General features: G+C 35.5%; 1 protein-coding gene across 1 annotated transcript in view; it reads left to right on the top strand.

Annotated features, from left to right (window-relative positions):
* HSPA4L (heat shock protein family A (Hsp70) member 4 like) overlaps positions 1 to 6,499 on the top strand; it is a 51,276-nt gene extending 44,777 nt beyond the window's left edge. Inside the window, exons 20-21 of the mRNA XM_015563359.1 lie at positions 2,480 to 2,657; positions 5,190 to 6,499. Of these exons, the coding sequence (XP_015418845.1) occupies positions 2,480 to 2,657; positions 5,190 to 5,381 (370 nt within the window). The 3' untranslated portion in view covers positions 5,382 to 6,499. The remainder of the gene's footprint in view (positions 1 to 2,479; positions 2,658 to 5,189) is intronic.
* Positions 6,500 to 15,926: the final 9,427 nt, after the last annotated feature.

Here is a 15,926-nt window from a genome sequence, read left to right as displayed (position 1 = left end):
ACCAGTGCATGTGCCCTGACCTGGAATCAAACCATGGCCTCCTGGTTCATAGGTTGATGCTCAACCATGGAGCCATGCGAGCTGGGCTAACTTTTCTTTAAATGAACAAATATTTTAGGCTTTTCAGGCTTTAGCTCTATACAGCCATTCAACTCTTCATTGTAGTGCAAAAGCAACCATATATGACATGTACATTAATGGGCCTGGCTGCATTCCAAAGTAACTTTATTTAAAAACAGGTGGCAGACTGTATTTGGTCTGTAGGATAAGTTTGCTGACTCCTGCTTTAAATAAGTATTCACCCAGCCATTGTCGCTCAGTGTTTAGAGTGTTGTCCCATGCACTGAAGAGTTGGGTTCGATTCCCAGTCAGGGCACATATCCAGGTTAAGGGTTTAATCTCCTGTCAAGGTGCATACAGGAGGCAGTCAATCGATGTTTCTCACATCAATATTCTCTCTCCCTCCCTCTCCTGTCCTCTCTCTCTATAACCAAAGAAGATAACATATCCTCAGGTGAAGATTAAAAAAAATTAAATATTCATTTTGGTAGCAAGGGAATACATAATTTTCCCAATTTTTATCAATGTATTTGTTAAATTCCATTACATTGAATTTAACAAATACATTTTTATTGACTTCAGAGAGGAGGAGGAGGAGGAGGAGGGGGAGGAGCCGGAGGGGAGAGTTTGTTTGTTTTGTTAATCCTCACTTGAGGATATTTATTCCATTGCTTTTCAGAGTGGGAGTGGGGAGGGAGAGAGAGAGAGAGAGAAAAAAAACATCAGTGATGAGAGAGAATCATTGATTGGCTGCCTCCTGCACGCAGCTCCACACTGGGGATCGAGCCCGCAACCTGGGCATGTGCCCTGACTAGGAATCGAACCATGAGCTCCTGGTTTATAGGTTGATGCTCAACCACTGAGCCATGCTGGCTGGGCAGGAGAGGCTAGCTAGAACCTGAAAGATTCAAGAAGAGTATCAATAATAGCTTACGTTGATCAAACACTTAGTGAATTTGAAGCAATTTTATATGGATTATCTTACTTCATTCTCACAAGGATATATAAGAAAAATGCAGTGCTTAAGCAACTTGTCAAGGTCGTAAATAGTGAGGGTCAGGATTAAAACCTAAGCATCACCCAGCCAGTGTGGTTTAGTGGTTGAGTATCGACCCATGCACAAGAGGTTGCTGGTTCAATTCCTGGTCTGGGGGCGTGCAAGAGGCAGCTAATCAAGTTGATGTTTCTCTCTCATCGATGTTTCTGTCTCTCACTCTCTGTCTCCCTCTCCCTTCCTCTCTCTCTAAAAAGGAAACAAAAATCAATAAAAACCATACTTAAAAACAAAGCACCTAAGCAGTACCAAGTTAACATACAAACTCTTAACTATGGTGTTTTTCACTATACAATGTAGAAAGAGGTTAATTATTACAGAAAAAGATTTGTGAAATTTATAAAATAATATTGCAATCCAAGCGACCCTGAAGACAACTCCAGGTAAAGATTGTGAATGTCCCTGCCAATGGGGAAGAACTTAAGCAATAATCCATAAGTTGGAAGGAATTCAGAAAAATGGAGTAGGGGAGGAGAGGGGGGAAGCACAGAAACTGAGAGATGATGGGTGCATAATTTGTAATCATACAAATAGAAAGATGGATCGAGTATCTGATGAAGCATCACCATCCTCTCTGTTCTTTGGCTTTGGAGTGTTTTTTCATTCTCGTTTCCTTTATCTCCATGTCCAATCTCCAATTCATCAGGAGATCCTCTTTTCATATGTTGCATTGCCCATTTTTTTCTGGTTCTGTGGCTAACAATTTAAACCATGGTTTGTTATCGTGTCCTGTAGGTATGGCAGCTGCAGTTCTCTCTTTTTTAAAAATATATTTTTATTGTTTTTGGAGAGGATGAGAGAGGGAGATAGAAACATCAATGATGAGAGAAAATCATTGATTAGCTGCCACCTGCACACCATCTACTGGGGATCAAGCCTGCAACCCAGGCATGTGCCCTTGACTGGAATCGAAACTGGGACCCTTCAGTCTGCAGGCCGACCCTCTGTCCACGGAGCCAAACCAGCTAGTGCTGCAATTCTCTTTTTCAGCAGCATTATGCAATTCCCCTTATCAACAACTTTCTATAGTGTTTTCTTGTATATTCAGAAATTTCTGTTTAGTTTTCCATATGCCTGCTTCCCTGATTCCTCTTTCCTAACAAATTCAATTCCATGCAGCTTCTTTTTTGGCTAGGTACCTTTCCTTGAATATTCACCACTAGTCATTTTTTTTTCTAAGCCTGAATCCTTCAGAAAGCCTTTCAAGAACCCATACTGATTTTTATTTTGCCCCAGTCTCTTCAGTTCTATGTAACATGTATGTGGCTTCTTCACATAGGTATGTGCAAGGTATATATTCAATAAATTTTATTAATAAAATTTATTTACTGAAAAATGTTCCATTAAGTAAAGTTTTTTGAATAGGATGAAACATGGTTTTGGAGACAGGGGTTTGAATTTCAGCTTCTTAGAAATGGAAAAAGTTGAAAAATATATCAATGAAGCCATGAGTTGGCTGAACAGTAAGATGAATGCACAGAATAAACTAAGTCTCACTCAAGATCCTGTGGTGAAAGTTTCAGAAATAGTTGCAAAGTCAAAGGTAAGAAACTACAGAATTCTCTTTTTAAGGGGTTCAAGCACTAAAAATTTTTAGTGGAAGTCATAATTTTTTATTTTGAAAAAATTCTAGGTGGGTCATCTCTGTCCCTTGATTTCATTAGTCACACAAGGCCTTTTTTTAAAAAAAAATTTTTTTTAAGTGTAATGCAGAATGAAATAAAGCACTTTGCTAACTTTTGACTGTCAAATATGTTAGACTTTTCTGGATTGGGTAAGACCTGTAAGTCTCCATTGTAAACTTGGCAGTATGTTCAAGTCTTTGCATAATTCAAAATGTGTTACGTCCTATGGTAAAATCTTATTTCTAGGATAAAGTTTCCATTCTGAAAACATTACTACTGAAAATTTCAGTTGATCATAGAAAACATAAAAATAGGGCACAAACTTTTCAATAAAGATCAGCATCAACATAGGAATATGAATAAAGACATTGGATAAGCAGTTGACAAAAGAAATACATGTTCAATAAAAATATGGAAAATATAGAAAGTATTGTTCATCCTTATCACTAATCTAAAAAATACAAATCTCTCTTTTCACCCATCTGAAGTTGTGTGTTTACATTTATAATCTTGCCATAATTGTCAAGGGTATGAAGATGAATGCTTTCCCCGCATAACTTGGTTAAATTTGTTTCAACTTTTCTGGGATATTGTATCACAATATGCATACAAATTTAAAGTGACTAGGCACTTTAACCCGGAAATCACATTTCTAGGAATTCATCCTAAATTGATTATTGCACAGGTATATGCAGATTAAATACCTTTGTTTATAATAGTAAAAAATTGGAAACACCTAAAATACCTATCAGTAAGCAAGTCAATGAATAAATTGATACATCCGTATAACACACTGTAGTTATTAAATATTTTAAGTATAGAGATACATCTATTTATATATAAAGATGTGTGCAACATATTGAGTGAAAAATGAAGATTACAGAATATAAAGTTATCTCACTGTATAAATTAATGTGTTAATAGATGGATATATTTGTATATATGTGTGTGCCTGGACATTCATTTAGAAGGATCATCACCCAAAATGTTAGTGTCTGTAGGATATGGAATTTCAGGTGATTTTTTTCACCTAGTATGTATTTAGGTATCGGATGTTTTTTAACAGAAACAGGTATTATTTTAATCAAATAGAGCACTAAACGTATTTTCCTTTTGAGAAAGTTTTGCAAAGAAGCTATAATAATTTATTCCTCATCAAATGAAGTGCTAAGTATGATGAAAGCAGTTTGCCATTAAAACATTCCCCCAGGATGTTATTGCCTATCTTTCCATCCCTATCTCAATCTCTGTGACACTGGTCTTGAAAATATTTTAATGGTCTTTTTTGTATATGTATATAGAAATAAATAAATAAATGAATGAATGAATGAATGAATAAAGCAAGCAAGCAACAATTTAGAAATACATTGTATTTCTTCTAAATTATTAAATTGCATTTACTTTCATGGTTTATTCTCTCAACATAATAGGCTACTCAGTTGTTTTAAAAAAGTAAAGTTAGTGTGTATGTTTTCATGTAAATGTTGAGAAATATCAATTAATGAAATAGGTGCTGACATAATTCTCATAACAGAGTAGTAGGCATATTTTAATGAAATTAATTAAAAGTTATTTGCAATAGTAATTCAAAAAGAATTATGCATCCCTATGTTAATTGCAGCATTTTTATAGTAGCTAAGATAAAGAAGCAAATTAGGTGTCTGTTGATAGGTGAATGGATAAGGAAGATGGAATATTACTCAGCCATAAAAAAAGAATGAAAAATTGCCACTTGCCACAACATGAATGGACCTAGAAGGTATTATGCTAAGTGAAATAAGTCCAGTAGAGAAAGAAAAATAGCATATGATTTTAGTTTATGTGTACAATCTAAAAATCAAGACAAAATAGAAACAGACTTCATGATACAGAGAAAAAAAGTGATGGTTGCCAGAGAGGAAGGGGACGAGGGATAGGTATAGCAGTTGAAGAGGGAGGGGAGGATAAGAGGTACAAACTTACAGTTATAAAATAAAGAAATTATGGAGATAAACTGTAAAGCATAAAGAAAATAGTCAATGATACCATAATTTTGTATAGTGACAGTTAATAGACTTATTGTGGTGATCATATCATAAGGTATATAAATGTTGAATCAGTATGTTGTATATCTGAAAGTGACATCATATTGTATGTCAACTATAATAAAAAAATTTTAATGTTTAAAAATAAATAATGACTCCTGATGAAGTAAACTATATTTTAAATTATGAGGAACCAATTTTTAGGAAGATTCTATATAAAAACCACTGTTAAAGATTAAATAGTTCCACTGACATGCACTAGCCCAGAAGGTAAAATCTCTCATTGAGGTATTTGAAGAAACTCAGTTGATTATGTAACTGAGCTAACATAAATTCAGGAATGTGGAATTATATGGAAATTTAGAAAGTTAATGTGGAATTTAACAGTGGAATTTTTAATGTAATCAATATTCTTCATGTCTTTAGGAACTGGATAATTTCTGTAACCCCATCATTTACAAACCCAAACCAAAAGTAGAGGTTGCAGAAGACAATGCAAAAGCTAATAGCGAACACAACGGACAGATGGATGGACAGAGTGGGACTGAAACTAAACCAGATACAACAAAAGACAGCTCACAGCATACTAAATCTTCTGGAGAGATGGAAGTGGACTAAGTCTTAAATTTACCTTCACATAATTCAAACAGTGCAAGTAACCATGGGATCCATTCTTCTTTTACATCTGATACACACAACAGATGTTCAGTTGTTCTTGACCACTTTTTGTCATTTGTTATTTGGAGTAGTTTTGAAAAGTGTTTTATATTGAGTACACATCTATTAATTTCCATTGCTGCTTATGTGAAGCTTTAGCTGAATATAGATTTACAAGTCAGTTTAAGCTTTCCTAATATATTTTATATCACATGCAAGATTGATATGTAGTTGGCCACAGTCTACCTTATTTAAAGCTTCTACTTGGATAAACTTCAGCTTCTTATTCAGGAAAGTATACTGTATTGCACTATTGTCGCAGAAGCATAGGTATAACTGATCATTATTTTGAAAAACAAATATTGAAACTGATGTGGTTTAAAGTCACTGGGGCACTGACTTTTTTCTAGTTATTGTATTGTTCTAACTTAAATATTAAAACAAATAAGAGGTTCCTTGACAAATTAGTCCATCTCATTGGTGTGTCATGAGAACTCCAAAAGCTTTGCTTTCATCACGTAAATGAACCAAATCACATGTTGAAAGGGAAAACGCATAATTTTATGTTAAGGTGACACCAGCAGTTTTCTTCCTTTATTAGAAATGTGGATTGATATTTTCTTAGACTAATTCAGTATCATTTTCACTTGAAACTTCTGATCTACTTGTCCTGAAGAGCTGCTGCTGTACTAGCCTAAGGAAAGCTTTTTTATGAAAATAAGTAGATGTGAAGTGGGAAATGCTATTGACCTACTCAGACATGCATCTGTGATACTGATAGCCTGTTTCAGTTTTGATAGTTGTTTTAGTTTTATGAATTGATTCTGTTAATATCTTAACACAGGGAAGGGGGAAATGGCACAATGTATTGCATTATGTACACTTATCACTGAAGTACTTAATGTTAAGATATAGAAAAACACTATTAAATAAGTGGTAATACTTAAAAAGAATCATTTATACCCTAAGTCTTAGGAAATAATGCTTGTAATGAACTTAACTATGTTACATATCAACAGGCAAAATAGAGAATGTTACAGAGTTTAATATGATGTGATTAAATTTTAATTCCTACTATATATTACCTGTTCAGACCTTGGCTCCAGTTTTGGTGCTTCTTATATAAATTATGTGGGACAAGGGACTGTGAAATTAAGATATTTTAAGGACTTAATCTGTGTTTCATCACCAGACTTGTTCACATTGTTCATTTCTGTCCACAGGCTTGAAATTAACTGGGAGTAGACTGAAATGATTTTTAAACCTATAAGAAAAAGAAACATAGACAATGCCAGGGTTCTTGTATTTAATGCCAATCAACTAGATTGACCTAATACTGAAATTTTCAAAGGCTCACTTTTTCCCAAAGCTAAACCTTTACATTAAGAATAATTAATATTCACTTAAGTAGTACAGATTGAGAGTTTAATATCTTTAGGGATGGTCATTATTTCTCACAACTAGTTCTCTAAGAGAGATTTTGTTTCTACAATGTAGTCTGCACTGAAAGGAGAGTGGGAGGGAGTGCACTTTCCAGGGATGTTTATTTATCCTTTTTGAGGAAGATATCCCTTGTTTGCATTTTTAAAAATCATATATCCTCAATATATTTTAATGTTTTCTAGTCTTTAAACTGTCCTTGTTATAATACATTTAAAATGAAGTAATTATATCCATTAGTAATAAGTGATAAAGTACCTTATTATGAAAAGCATTTATCAGTTACTTTTCATTTATATGTTGAATGTATATGTTCATTTGGGGAAGAACAAAATTATTAAAGGGAATTCATAACAGTACAAGTAAGGAGTTTATAGCTTTTTCTTGAGTTAGCAAGACCACCACTATCACTATTTTAGGAGCTATTCCTCAGAAACCTCTTAGGAATAAATGTGGGAACAACCCTTTCTTCATCTTAATTGTCTAGTATGTCCTGACATTTTTCATTCCTTAAATCAGTTTATGTAGTTCTGTGTTTTGGTCCAATATATAACATTCCAATTGTTGGAGTTATATAACAATAAGTTAAATACATCCAAAGATAGTAAGTATGCTTTTTACCTATTTAATCAACTTAATTTATATTTTCAAACACTCTTTAACCTTATTATGTAGTTATTTATTGACTACATTAGAATGTAATGTAGTTCTTGTACAAGAGAATGTTCTCCTAAATACAGTTTTGGGTAGGTAGTATGGTTTAGTTTAATTTTAATCACTGAAATATGCAGTGCTAGACAAAAGAATTAAATATTTTTTTCAAAAGCAAAAGCCATTCTAGATTTTTAAAAGATACTTAGCAAAATAGACTGTTTTCCTATAGTAGGCAAATAAGGACTAAGTATAAGAAATATCTAGGATGATCTACACTAATAAAAGAGAAAGATGCAAATTGACCATATCCTTGCGACACCCACCAGCCAATCAGGAGTGAGTATGAAAATTAACTCAGCAAAGCTGGTGAGTTAATTTGCATACGCAGGTGTCGAGCGGTCTGAGGCAGGATGGGACGTAGATGTTCCGCACTGCCCCAGCCACTCCAGGCTTCTGGGCAATATGGGAAGGTGGAAAGGTGGCTCCGGCCAGAGCAAAGGCAGTGCCGGTAGCCAGGGGAAGGAAGGCCCATTCTTGCATGAATCTTCATTCATCAGGCCTCTAGTTAATAAATATTAGTATATTTTGACTATGAAAAATATAAATTCTTTGGTTTGAAAAATAACTTTTTTTTATTGTTTAAAGTATTACACATAGTAGTACATATATATCCTTTTTTTCCCCATTGACCTCCCAGCCTCCCCTACCCCCTGTTGAAAAATGACTCTTGATAGCCTATTATTATGATTATAAAAACAAACACTGCTCAATAATATAGCAATAATATAACGAATTTTTATTCCTTAGCAGTAATCAGAATTCTTGAGTTTTAAAATAACTAGAAGCAGCACACCAAAGAACTAGACTATTGGAATATCAGATAATCTCAGTTTTAAAAAGGTAACTGGTCTCTTATTAAGAACTAAAGATTTCTTAGACTTTTTGGGGTGGCAATTTTTAGTATGTTCATGATTATTTCCTTGATAGAATTCTTTATTAAAAGTGAATTTTGGGGCTCAGTTATCAATATAATAAAATGGTAGTGTTAAAGCATTTTATCCAAATTAGCACATCTTTAACTATTTTGAAAAATTATTCACATTTAAAGACGATACTTGGAGCTCCAGTGGCACAATCGGTTAGCGTGCGGTACTTATAAAGACGATACTTGAATATAGTAATCAAATTAGCTTATTTCAAGTTGTCCCAAAATAGATATAGCTATCCCTCTTTTCATCAATTTAAACTGTAAACATTCCCATTAAGAATTTTTTGTTGTAATTATTGTTAATCCTCACCCAAGGATATTTTTTCCCATTGTTTTTTTAGAGAGAGTGGAAGGGATAGAGGAAGGGGGGAGACACAAAGAGAGAGAGAGAGGGAGAGAAAACAGATGTGAGAGCCTCACATCAACTGGTTGCCTCAGGCACATACCCTGACAAGAGCCTGTAATCAAATCCTTGACCCTTCCATGCCTAGGCCAAAGCTCTAACCACAGAGAAACACCAGCTAGGGCAAGATTTTGTTGTTTTTTGTTTTTTCAATATTTTGTTTTAATGGTTGGTTTTTGGTACTCCACACAAATTAATGCTAAGGCAAGATTTACAAGTCTTAAATTACTAGAAAAATAGAGTTCATGTTTCTCACCTTGTAGAATTTTACAACAAAAAAACTTCAGTTCTAAAGTAAATGTTATTTTGTGTTTAAACTTTGGAAGTTTTGAGTTTTAAGTGGAATTTTATTTTGTGATATTTGATTCTGTAAAACTTAAAGGCATATAACTAATTCTATTGCTCTATTAATATTTGAAATCTGCTAATTAAATAGCAACTGTTAACTTTTCAAATGATGTGGGTAGGGACACTTACAAAGTTGGATACTGATAGTGTATCCTTTTAATGTGTTTTTAACTGACTGATTTAGCAAACTAAATCTTCTTAAAGCAGACTTTTTGATCCAAAAAGAAAAACAGGTTTAAAATTACCTTTTGTTTTTTTATCAAGGTCTGATTTAAAGTATCATTTTAAAGTAATTCCCTGGAAGCACATAACCTTTTCTTTTAATAATTTACAAAAAATTATTACAAATAAAAAACCCAAGACTTTTAACCAAACAAAAAAGAAACTTTAACTATTTTACTTTCACATCTATAATTTAAAATACACTATTCTTCTATGTATGCATGTTTCCTTTGAAAGAAGCTTTGGGTTTACAATACAGCCACATGTCTAAGTTTTTTCCTACTAAATTCAAGGGTAATTGTTTCACATAATAAATGGGCACCTGGAATTTTTAGAATAACAAACTGCTTAGAAGAAGAGAAGAACACGTTAATGTCTGTGGCTGTGGTCAGTATCAATAGGTAGTAATGGCTTTTGCCATCTGCTGGATCCCTAAGGGATACCTCACATATTGTTAGAGTATTAAAAGAAAAGGCACGTGTGTTAAAATACATTATCAAATGACTTGAGCTTTCAGTTAAAAAAACAACAACACACAATTGAATCATGAACATTTGATTCAGTCTTTCAAATAGGTAAACATCCGTAACAACAGTTACTTAATAGTATGATCTTTGCTTTGGAATCTCTAATTAGTATCATGTTCTAAGTCACAGGATAATTATTAGGGAAATGTACTGATACCTAGAAATGACCCATCCTATAAAGGGATGAGTGAAAATTCAACATGTTTTAGATAGTTTGATTGCATTATGATGTGTAAACTATAAATGGAAATGGTCCTTAGTCTTTTCTGTCACATTTTATTTACCTGTTTGTCCAGTTCTAGACGCTTAATAATCATTATATTTTTCAGAAGTCTATTTCTCCTTTTTATTTTGGGTTATTCTTTAGACCTTTTATTTCATGAATTTTGAAAATTTAAATCATTTTTTTATTTTTCAATTACAATTGACAGTGTTATAGTTATATAACTAAGTGATCATCCTGATAAATCTAGTTCCCACCTGATACCATGCATAGTTATTAGAATATTATTGACTTTATTTCCTGTGCTATACTTTACATCCCCATGAATATTCTGTAACAATCAATTTGTATTGCTTAATCCCTTCACCTTTTTCACCCAACCCCCCTCCCATTTGGCAGCCATTGAAATGTTCTCTGTATAAGTCTGTTTCTGTTCTGCTTTTGTTTATTTTGTTTTTTAAGATTGATGAGAGAGCCCTAGCTGATTTGGCTCAGTGGGTAGAGCATCAGCCTGCGGACTGAAGGGTCTCAGGTTTGCTTCCAGTCAAGGGCACATGCCCAGGTTTCAGGCTTGATCCCCAGTAGGGGGCATGCACGAAGCAGCCAATCAATGATTCTCTCTCATCATTGATGTTTCTATCTCTCTCTCCCTTCTCCCTCCTTCTCTGAAATCAATAAAGATATATTTTTAAAAAAAGATTGATGAGAGATATATATTTATTGTCATTTTATTGTTCATATTTTTAATCTTTTTTTTCTTCTTCTTAAAGAAGACCCTTTAACATTTCATGTAATACTGGTTTGGTGGTGATTAACTCTTTTAGCTTTTCCTTGTCTGAAGCTCTTTATGTCTTTTAATTCTAAATGATTGTTTTGCTGGGTAATCTTGATTGTAGGTCTTTGCTAGTCATCACTTTGAATATTTCTTGCCACTGCCTTCTGGCTTGCAAAGTTTCTTTTGCGAAAACAACTGACAGTTATATGGGCATTCCCTTGTAAGTAGCTAACTCCTTTTCTCTTGCTGCTTTTAAGATTCTTTGTCTTTAACCTTTGGCATTTTAATTATGATGTGTCTTGGTGTGGGCTCTTTGGGTTCCTCTTGTTTTGGACTCTCTGTGCTTCCTGGACTTGTATGTCTATTTCCTCCACCAGGTTAGGAAAGTTTTCTGTCACTATTTTTTTCAAATAAAGTTTTCAATTTCTTGTTCTCTCTCTTCTCCTTCTGGCACCCTCATTATTCAACTGTTGGTAAGTTTGAAGTTGTTCCAGAGACTCCTTACACTTTCTTCTTCTTTTTAATTCTTTTTTCTTTTTGCTATTCTGATTGGGTTTTTGCTTCCTTACTTCCAAATCACTGATTTGATTTTCAATTTTTCTTCTCTTCTAGTGTATCCTTCTAGTGTATCCTTTTCTGATTGGTTCTTTTTGTTTGTTTGTTTGTTTGTTTCCATGTCCATTTTTATGCTGTTGAAGTTCTAAGTTCAGCTACTCTCCTCTAAGTTAATTGGACATCTTATAACCAGTGTTTTGAAAGCTACATCTAGTAGATTGTTTGTCTCCATTTTATTTACTAGTTCTTTTTCTGGAGTTTTGTTCTGTTCTTTCATTTGGTATGTGTTTCTTTGTCTCCTCATTTTGGCAACCTCTCTTTGTTTCTGTATATTAGGTAGGGCTGCTATGTCTCATGGGCTTGGTAGAGTGGCCTAATATAGTAGACTAGAGGCCCAGTGCACGAAATTCACACATGAAAGGGGGGTGTCCCTCAGTCTGGCTGCACCCTCTCCAATCTGGGATCCCTCTCACAATCTGGGACCGCTGGCTCCTAACCACTCACCTGCCTGCCTGCCTGATCACCCCTAACTGCTCTGCCCTGCCAGCCTGATCGCCCCTAACCACCTCTGCCTTGGCCCCACCACCGTGGCTTTGTCTGGAAGGACAACTGGAAGATGTTTGGTTGACCTGGTCTAATTAGCATATTACCCTTTTATTAGTATAGATGTCCTGTTAGGTCCAGTGGCACAGCCTCCCAGGTCACCCAAGATGGGTACTTCAAGTGCTCTCTCCCATCCCCGTATGGGCTGTATACACCCTCCTGTTGTAGTTGAACTTTGATTGTTGGCACATTAGTAGGAGGGATTTACACCCAAACTGATCAACTGCAATGATTGGCTGTGACCAACAACCACTGTGGAGGATCAGCTGTGCAGGAACTCACCCCATAGAGCAGCACTTACTTCAGTGGGGATCTGGTGCCCACTAAATTCTCCCCTTGAGTGTGTCACTGTGAAGGTAGTTGGCTAGTGCTTTGATATAGTCTAAAGCTCTCCACTGGGTGTGCTGTCTCTGCAGTCTCCCAGTCGGTACAGGTTATGGCTAGATATCACCTGTGTTCTTCCTAGGGCCACCCAGTTTGAGCTAAAAAACCATCTGCAGATAGCTACTATTTGTGCTGGGCTTGGAGGTACCTAGAGAGGCCAAGCTGCAAACCACTATTGCTTTGCTGGGCCTGGGGCCACTTAGCAAGATGTAGGAGGCATGCTAAGGCCAGATGCTGCTTGTTTGAGAGATTTTAGGAAAGTCTGAAGTGTGAGCCAGGAAAAGACACTAGAAACAGCTTGGGTAGGTTAGCAAGTTTGGTGGGGGTGGGGTCTCAGGGGATAATCAAGATAGGGCAAACTGTGTGAACTGAATTGATAACGATTATATGTGACACTCGCCTGCCAGCTCTGTGGGGGGAGGGCTCATCAAATGAACGGTGGCCTGTGCCAGCACTTTTGTCTGGGAGAAAGCTGCCCTTGCCCCCAATTCTCACCCTGATGCCAGACAATTCAGTTCCACCCCATATGTCCCTGGTGCCTTTCTAGCTGCTATCCCAGTGCTAGAGCTCAGATGAAGTGAGTCAGAGTAAGTCTGTGTGCAAGCCCTTAAAGAGGACCTACCTGGGACTCAACAGCCCTGTCTCCCCCTCAGCCACAATCCCCACTGATTTTTACAGCCAGAAGTTGTTGGGATTCCTCTTTCCAGACTGGAACCCTGGACTTGGGGGCCTGGTATGGAGACTGGGTCCCTTTGCTCCTCAGAGAGAACCTCTACAGCAGAGATACCCTCCTCAAAATCCACCACGTGGGTGTGTAACCAACTTATTCTGCATCTCTGCCCCTCCTACCAATCTCAGTGTAGCTTCTTCTTTAAATCCATGAATGTAGGACTTCTGTTCAGCTACATTTCAGGTGGTTCTGAATGATGGTGGCTCTGTAGTTTAGTTGTAATTTTGATATATTTATGGGAGGGTTTGAGTATCATGTTTACCTACACCTCCATCTTTACTAGAAGTCTCTATTTCATGGATTTTAAAGAAGTTTCACAGCTATCATATCACTTTAATAGCTAATTTAATTATCTTTGTCTCCCATTTATTCTAATACCAAATCTTACTGTTAAGAATTTTATCTTAAATTCATACGGGAAAAGCCATTTCCATATATAACATCTTTAAATTTTAATAGTGGCTTGGTCAAGTATATTTTTTACATCTGACCTTAGAATATTTTTAAGCAGTTCTGGACCAAATGAGATCAATTTTATGAGTATTAAGCAACCAACATCCCTCATTTTTAATTCAAATATCAATGTGACAAGATAACAAGGGTCAGAAATTAAAATGCGTGTTAAAGATTAGACACCTTCAATTCTTTGCTGCTTTCTGATTACATACCTGTATTGGTGCATCTCCTTGTTTTTTAATTTCCTAAATTTCTTGCTTCCAAGAACTTAAGTTAAAATAAAATGATCTTGAAATCATATGAACCCACCCAGAGTGTACATGTTAAAAATGTAATTAGAGGTGGAAATCTAGGTAATGGAAGCTTTAAAGTGTTGTGATTTTTTTCCCCCCTGAAACAAGCGTTTATGGCTTAGTCTTAGAAGGACACTCACATTAAAAGCGATTACCTTTTGTATTTGGTAGGATGAAGCCACTGTTATTTAATAACAGTTTATAGAAGCAATATTTAGTGAAGTTACCAAATTGTTTAGTATTAACAATATGGCATCCAAGTCATTTTTCTTTTCTCCAACCATTATTAAAATAATTTATGTACACAGTGACTCTAACTCTAGTCATTAATGTAAAATAACTTCAGGCAATTTAGTTGCTATTAGCTTATAATAACTTTTTTTTAAAGAAAACTACCACAGCCCTAACTGGTTTGGCTCAGTGGATAGAGCGTTGGCCTGCAGAGTGAAAGGTCCCAGGTTCGATTCCGGTCAAGGGCATGTACCTTGGTTGTGGGCACATCCCCAGTAGGAGGTGTGCAGGAGGCAGCTGATCGATGTTTCTCTTTCATTGATGTTTCTAACTCTCTGTTCCTCTCCCTTCCTCTGTAAAAAATCAATAAAATATATTTTTAAAAAATAACTAACTAAAGAAAACTACCACATTTGATTTCTAAATTTCTTTTTTTAATACTAAGAGTGGCCAGTGCAATGCAGAAAATCATAATCAAGTATGATGTGTCTATAAAAATTAACTGAGTTGTGCATGTAACAGACACTAGCTTTAATGAATGGACATGAGAATGGTTTGTGATTTTATGTTGGTAACATTCTAGGAATATATACTTGGCATACAATCTTGATTCACAAACATCCATAAAAATGCTTACTACGACAGTATCAAAGTATATCAACATTTTCTATGTATGCAATGGGCATCTTCATACTAGTGATCAAACAAATGACAATTGATAATAAATGCAATTCATTTTGGATGTCAGTGCACATTGTCAAGAAGATATGTAATTAAAATAAACATATACCTACTTATTCCTTTAATCATGAGTTTTGCACATCTGATGTTTAATTTTCACATACTGGGTTTCACTGACCCACTGGCGGTTTGTAGACAGGTCATCAGAGTCACAGAAACTTGCTTGGCAATAATGGTTTTTGAGGAAATTGGCCAATTTTAAAAAATCAAATGTTACTGATTCTGAAAACTAAAATATGGTAAACTCGTAATGCAGGACTTAGGGCACCAACCCCCTGGTGTATCTGAAAATCCACATATAACTTTTGACTCCCCTCTCTATCACAGATGGGTTCCAGGACCCCCTATGAATGCCAAAATCCACAGATGCTCAATTGGGGTAGAACAATGCATACAGTTGGCTCTCCATATTTGAGGATTCCCAACCACAATGGACAGTACTGGTTTTGATCCCCAGTTGGTTGAATATGAGGATGCAAAACCCAGGGACAGAGGGCATGGTTTATATATACTGGGGGTGGGGGGATCCATGTTTTTCAAGGGTCAACTGTAGTAGCTCATTTTGGAATTGTCAGAGTTTTATATTAGTTTTATATTAGAATAGAACTAGGAATAAATGAATTTGAAGTCTAGAAATTTCCAATAGGCAAAGAGAGGAGCTCCATTCCCCAGAGTCTCATAACAGCTCCTCTGTTTAAGAATTGATATCCCTGAAAAAAAATGTATCAAATAACTTAGCATGTTGAGATAAGAAAATGATTGAGGACCCATGGTCTAGATTAGAGCATTTGGTCCTTAATCTTATAGGGGTTGAATAATGCATGAAAACTTGAAGGATAATGGACCCTCAATCCAGAAAAAATGTTTAAATCCCCATGCACGTTAAACTTTCCAATGAGATGCAATTAAATATTTCTAAAGTAAAGAAGGCTG

This window comes from Myotis davidii, unplaced genomic scaffold (genome assembly GCF_000327345.1).
Source record: "Myotis davidii unplaced genomic scaffold, ASM32734v1 scaffold438, whole genome shotgun sequence".
NCBI classification, from domain to species: Eukaryota; Metazoa; Chordata; class Mammalia; order Chiroptera; family Vespertilionidae; genus Myotis; species Myotis davidii.
Note: the sequence above shows the minus strand (reverse complement) of the source record. Positions and strands in the feature narration are given on the sequence as shown.